This window comes from Staurois parvus, unplaced genomic scaffold (assembly GCF_062004578.1).
Source record: "Staurois parvus isolate SC_StPar_1 unplaced genomic scaffold, SC_StPar_1.0 ptg000034l, whole genome shotgun sequence".
Lineage (NCBI taxonomy): Eukaryota > Metazoa > Chordata > Amphibia > Anura > Ranidae > Staurois > Staurois parvus.
In genome coordinates, this window is record NW_028317830.1 from 1,648,268 (window position 1) to 1,653,822 (window position 5,555).

The 5,555-nt window shown below is 38.7% G+C and overlaps 1 protein-coding gene across 1 annotated transcript; it reads right to left on the minus strand.

The window, feature by feature from the left end:
- Nucleotides 1–3,759: 3,759 nt before the first annotated feature.
- On the minus strand, nt 3,760–4,701 carry LOC149470682 (taste receptor type 2 member 39-like). The gene has a single exon (XM_089661467.1). The coding sequence runs from the start codon at nt 4,699–4,701 to the stop codon at nt 3,760–3,762; it is 942 nt and encodes a 313-aa protein (XP_089517593.1).
- Between the last annotated feature and the right edge of the window lie 854 nt (nt 4,702–5,555).

Sequence of the window (5,555 nt, forward strand, 5' to 3'; positions counted from 1 at the left end):
AATGGAATACTTAGATCATTTCCTTTTTTTGCTTTTTAAAATTCAGAGCCCAGATTGGATTTGTAATTATTTCCTTAAATGATGTTGAAGCCCTGTGGCTGTATTTTTCAGAACTTTGCTTGGTTGAGTAACCAATTGCCGTGAGCCTGGATGTTGTCAGACCGGCAGCTAAATATCTGTAAAACAGCTTTGTAGTTGTAGCTGGAGAACAGATGGTAGATGTGCTTGAGAAGCTTCACTTCCCCATCCAACAGGTGAAGACGTAATGATTCCAGGGCATGCAAAATAGAAAACAAACATTGTGGAACATGGTTTAACCACTTAAGATCTCTGACCTCCCCGAGACTGAGACACCGCCCCATCCAACAGGTGAAAATAATTGCTCCCGTGTGATGGTCAGTGATTTGAATTCATGCAAATCATTGAAGCTCTAAAGTTACTTCTTCTAGAACATGCAACATTGAAAACAAACCTTGTGCAAAAATGATGTAACCATTTCAAATGTTGTACCTCTTATGGACCTGAACAATTATTTCTTGTCCACTATGGGCCTGGGTATTTGGCAATCATTTGTCATTATTAGTTAACCACTTCCTGTCCGGACACTTCCCCCCCCCCCTTCCTGTCCAGGCCAGTGTTCAGCTTTCAGTGCTATTACATTTTGAATGACAATTGCGCGGGCATGCAACACTGTACCCATATGAATTTTTTAGCATTTTTTTAAAAACAGATAAAGCTTTATTTTGGTGGTATTTATTCACCGCTGGAATGTTTATTTTTTTTTGCTATGTAAATTAAAATCTCCAAAAATTTTGAAATAAATTTTGCAAATAAATATTATTTCATCATAAATATTGTCCAAAATTGATTCTGTTATATTTTTATATAAATAACCCAAATTAGTTTATAACCAAAAATTATAATTATTAAACATTTTTTAAAAATGTTTTTATATGATTATTTATTTATTTATTTACATACTGTCACCCTAGCAGTACAGTGTCACCATGGTAACACTGTACTACTTGTGGGGGGTGATGAAGATTTTTTTTTTTACACTGATTGCTTTTATACCCATAAAGGCTGTAAAAGCAATCATGTCTCCTTCTCTCTATCTGCATTCCTGCAGCCATTGAGAACTACTGAGTGAGCTGTGATTAGTCACAGCTTGTCACATGGTACAAGGCTGTTGTGAATAGCCTTGTACCATGTGACCTCGGTGATCATTCACAGATTTCACACGTAGTAAGCAGTGATGTCACAAGTGACATCTTGCTTACTACTCTGCATGTGATCACTGATTGGCTAATCAGTGATCACGTGATCGGGACCTCTCACAGAGGTCCCATACGACGATCAGTGTTTCACTGTGTCCAGAGGACACAGCAGGCAGCGGATTGCGGTGCTGCACGCTCCCGGGGAGCGCGCACAAGCAAGGGGCCGGTAAAGCCGTTTATAAACAGCCACCCGACCCTGGACTGCCACTGTCCGACCGTTTATATACAATGGCCAGAAGGGAGGTGGTTAAGATAACATAGTTACATAGTTAGTCTGGATGAAAAAAGACAAAAGTCCATCCAGTTCAACAAAAAAAAAAGGTGACACAAAAGGTGAATTCTAAAAACTCTTTTGAAGTTATTTAGAATGTATCTAATTTGTTCCAAATTCTTCTGATTTCTTTTAGGAACTAGAAGCCAAGTTGATCTTGGATGGACATAAGTTTCACCTTAACTCTTTGTGGGACACATTTTGATCATACCCAAGTCATCATCCCTAATTTAAATTGTAAATATGTTCTTATATAATTATTTTGATACCTCCTGCAATATTTTCATAGCTAATTCATGTGACTTAGAAGGTTCATGTAGTCACAAGTCATAGTCAATCTGTGCATGTGACTTAGAAGGTCCATGTAGTCACACGTAATGGCCAATCTGTGCATGTGATTTAGAAGGTTCATGTAGTCATGTGTAATGGTCAATCTGTGCATGTGATTTAGAAGGTCCATGTAGTCACAAGTCATGGTCAATCTGTGTTTGTGACTTAGAAGGTTCATGTAGTCATGAATAATGGTCAATCTGTGCATGTGACTTAGAAGGTCCATGTAGTCACAAGTCATGGTCAATCTGTGCATGTGCCTTAGAAGTTCCATGTAATCATAAGTCACGGTCAATCTGTGCATGTGACTTAGAAGGTCCATGTAGTCATGAATAATGGTCAATCTGTGGATGTGACTTAGAAGGTCCATGTAGTCACAATTTATGGCCAATCTGTGTATGTGACTTAGAAGGTCCATGTAGTCACAAGTCATGGTCAATCTGTGTATTTGACTTAGAAGGTTCATGTAGTCACAAGTCATGGCCAATCTGTGCATGTGACTTAGAAGGTTCATGTAGTCATGTGTTATGGTCAATTTGTGGATGTGACTTAGAAGGTCCATATAGTCACAAGTTGGTCAATCTGTGCATGTGACTTAGAAGGTTCATGTAGTCATGAATAATGGTCAATCTGTGCATGTGACTTAGATGTTCCATGTAGTCACAAGTCATGGTAAATCTGTGGATGTGACTTAGAAGGTCCATGTAGTCACAAGTCATGGTCAATCTGTGTATTTGACTTAGAAGGTTCATGTAGTCATGTGTTATGGTCAATTTGTGGATGTGATTTAGAAGGTCCATATAGTCACAGGTTGGTCAATCTGTGCATGTGACTTAGAAGGTTCATGTAGTCATGAGTCATGGTTGATCTGTGCATCTGATTTAGAACACCCATAAAGTCTCACACATGTTATTTCTGACTATAGTTAAAATATGAATCCTTAGAAAATATAAAGGTCCCTTTCCTACCATGTAGTCAGTTTGTGTTGCTTTGAGGTGTCTAAACCCAACAAGATATAATATATAATATAGGGCAGCTTACTTTAGATATTGTGGCTGCATTCATTTTTTCATTTATTTTTACCTGGTGATCCTGCCAGTAAGGAACTTCCTGTTCTAGGGTGACAACACTGACATACTGTCCTGTATCCATGGAGGAGCACTGTTGTCACCTTATGATGGGGAGTGTGTTAGGAATATAGAACATCTCCTTATCTTACAAGCATAGGGAAGATGTGTTCTGTGATTCGCAGAGATAGTTCAGAACAATGTTTACTGGTGGAGGCATCAATACTTATGGCACATTTTATAGATTTTGGGCCCCATGGCTTGATTTTCTAACCTCTGAAAGATATAGTTTACTGAAGACAGTCATTACATCTCTTTTTGATGACCGGGTTTTTGTACTATGCATCTGTTAGAGACCTTCTGACCAAGGTGAATTGTCTACTGTTTCTTAATTCTTCTCTCTTTACATCCCTTCTCAGCTGGTGTGGGAATTCAGACAGTTCAACCAACATATCATTGTTTCTGTTTTCTGTTTTACTTATGAAGCGCCCTGTCTGATCCTGCTACAGGTCATATTATCGTTGTACTTTTGACAGGACCGTTATGGCCTTCTTTCTGGAATGTATGTTTGATTCTTTCATTTTTCACTGGTAAGAGTGCAGAACAGGCAGAGAGAATAGAGTGTTATCAGCTTACGAAATGACTGTAGGATAGGCAGCAAGGCAGGATAGGCAGCAAGGCAGGATAGGCAGCAAGGCAGAATAGGCAGCAAGGCAGGATAGGCAGAACCTATCAAATGACTACATCTAAAAGCTATCAATGATATATTTAAAAACCCAACATGGAGCAAATAAGAGAAGCTCATTGTATTGGGTTACATACACTTTGACATTTCTCGAAGGTGAAGACACAAGAACATGTCCTTCCAGGCCACCCTTAGTCTGGGATTAGCAAGAACAAGGAGGACAGACTGCAAGGTGGGGAATAATGATAAAATAAGGTATGACAACCAGAATCCAGACTCCTTCTGCATGATGTTGGTAAAGTAGAAAATGACCGTCACAATGTAATATATTATGTAGAAAAACAAGAAAAGCGCCATGCGGCACACAACTTTGTCAAAGGACCTCAGATGTTCGCTGCTGGACACTTGGATGCTCTTCTTCATCCTATAGCTGTGCTTCATCAAGGACACAACCGAGAATAGAGTAGTGATGAACATCACCAAAAAAGGGCCAATAGAATTAGCTATTGCGCTGTAGATAAATGTTGTTCTTGATTGCGAAAAGGTTGATACAATAGACACAAAATTATATGTGCTATTATGGAAGAGTTCCGGAGAGAAAATGAAGAACAAGCTGCTCAGGATGCTGTTTAACAGAGACGCCAATAAATCGCCCAATAACAACCATGGAACAACGGAGGCAATGTTCTTCTTGATCCGGGAAAAAAATCCTGACTCAAAGTTGTAAATTTTTATGAAGTAGAAGAAACCCAGACTGGCTGAAAGCCACGCACATGAACTGATAGTGAAAAGCAACAAATAGAGATAAATATAAGTTGTAGGGATCATCGAGAAGATCACATGGCTGCAGAAAGAGTCAAGCAAACCGACCAACATCAAGAAACCATAGCACATGTTGGAGAGGCCCAAACAAAGCAAGATTTTGTAGCTGCTAATTAGTTTTTTGGTTTTGATGAAATCATGATAAATCACACATATCACAAACAGAAACATTAACATGCCAGCAATGATCACCAGAACTAAAGCAATAGTATAAGGCAAGTGGTATTGGGCGTAGCCTTCAGGATTCATGATTGCAATGTTGGGTAGGTTTCCTTTTGGCTTTTTATAATTCAGATTGTTGAATCTCTTCTCTGGTATCTGCTCCAGATTGGATGCTTAAATATTTTCTTACATAGTCCTGAATTGCAATGGTGGGTAGGTTGCCTTTTGGCTTTTTATAGTTCAGATCTTGAATCTCTTCTCTGGTATCTGTTCCAGATTGGTTGTTTAAATATTTTCTTACATAGTCCTGAATTGCAATGTTGGGTAGGTTTCCTTTTGGCTTTTTATAATTCAGATTGTTGAATCTCTTCTCTGGTATCTGCTCCAGATTGGATGTTTAAATATTTTCTTGCATAGTCCTGAATTGCAATGGTGGGTAGGTTTCCTTTTGGCTTTTTATAGTTCAGATTGTTGAATCTCTTCTCTGGTATCTGCTCCAGATTGGATGCTTAAATATTTTCTTACATAGTCCTGAATTGCAATGGTGGGTAGGTTGCCTTTTGGCTTTTTATAGTTCAGATCTTGAATCTCTTCTCTGGTATCTGTTCCAGATTGGTTGTTTAAATATTTTCTTACATAGTCCTGAATTGCAATGTTGGGTAGGTTTCCTTTTGGCTTTTTATAGTTCAGATCTTGAATCTCTTCTCTGGTATCTGTTCCAGATTGGTTGTTTAAATATTTTCTTACATAGTCCTGAATTGCAATGGTGGGTAGGTTTCCTTTTGGCTTTTTATAGTTCAGATCTTGAATCTCTTCTCTGGTATCTGCTCCAGATTGGATGCTTAAATATTTTCCTGCATTGTCCTGAAGACAAGCAGTGGTCCTTTGTCAGAGCTTTGTCTGGGTGAGCTGCGGAGAGTTGTGAACATGAATGTTGTTAG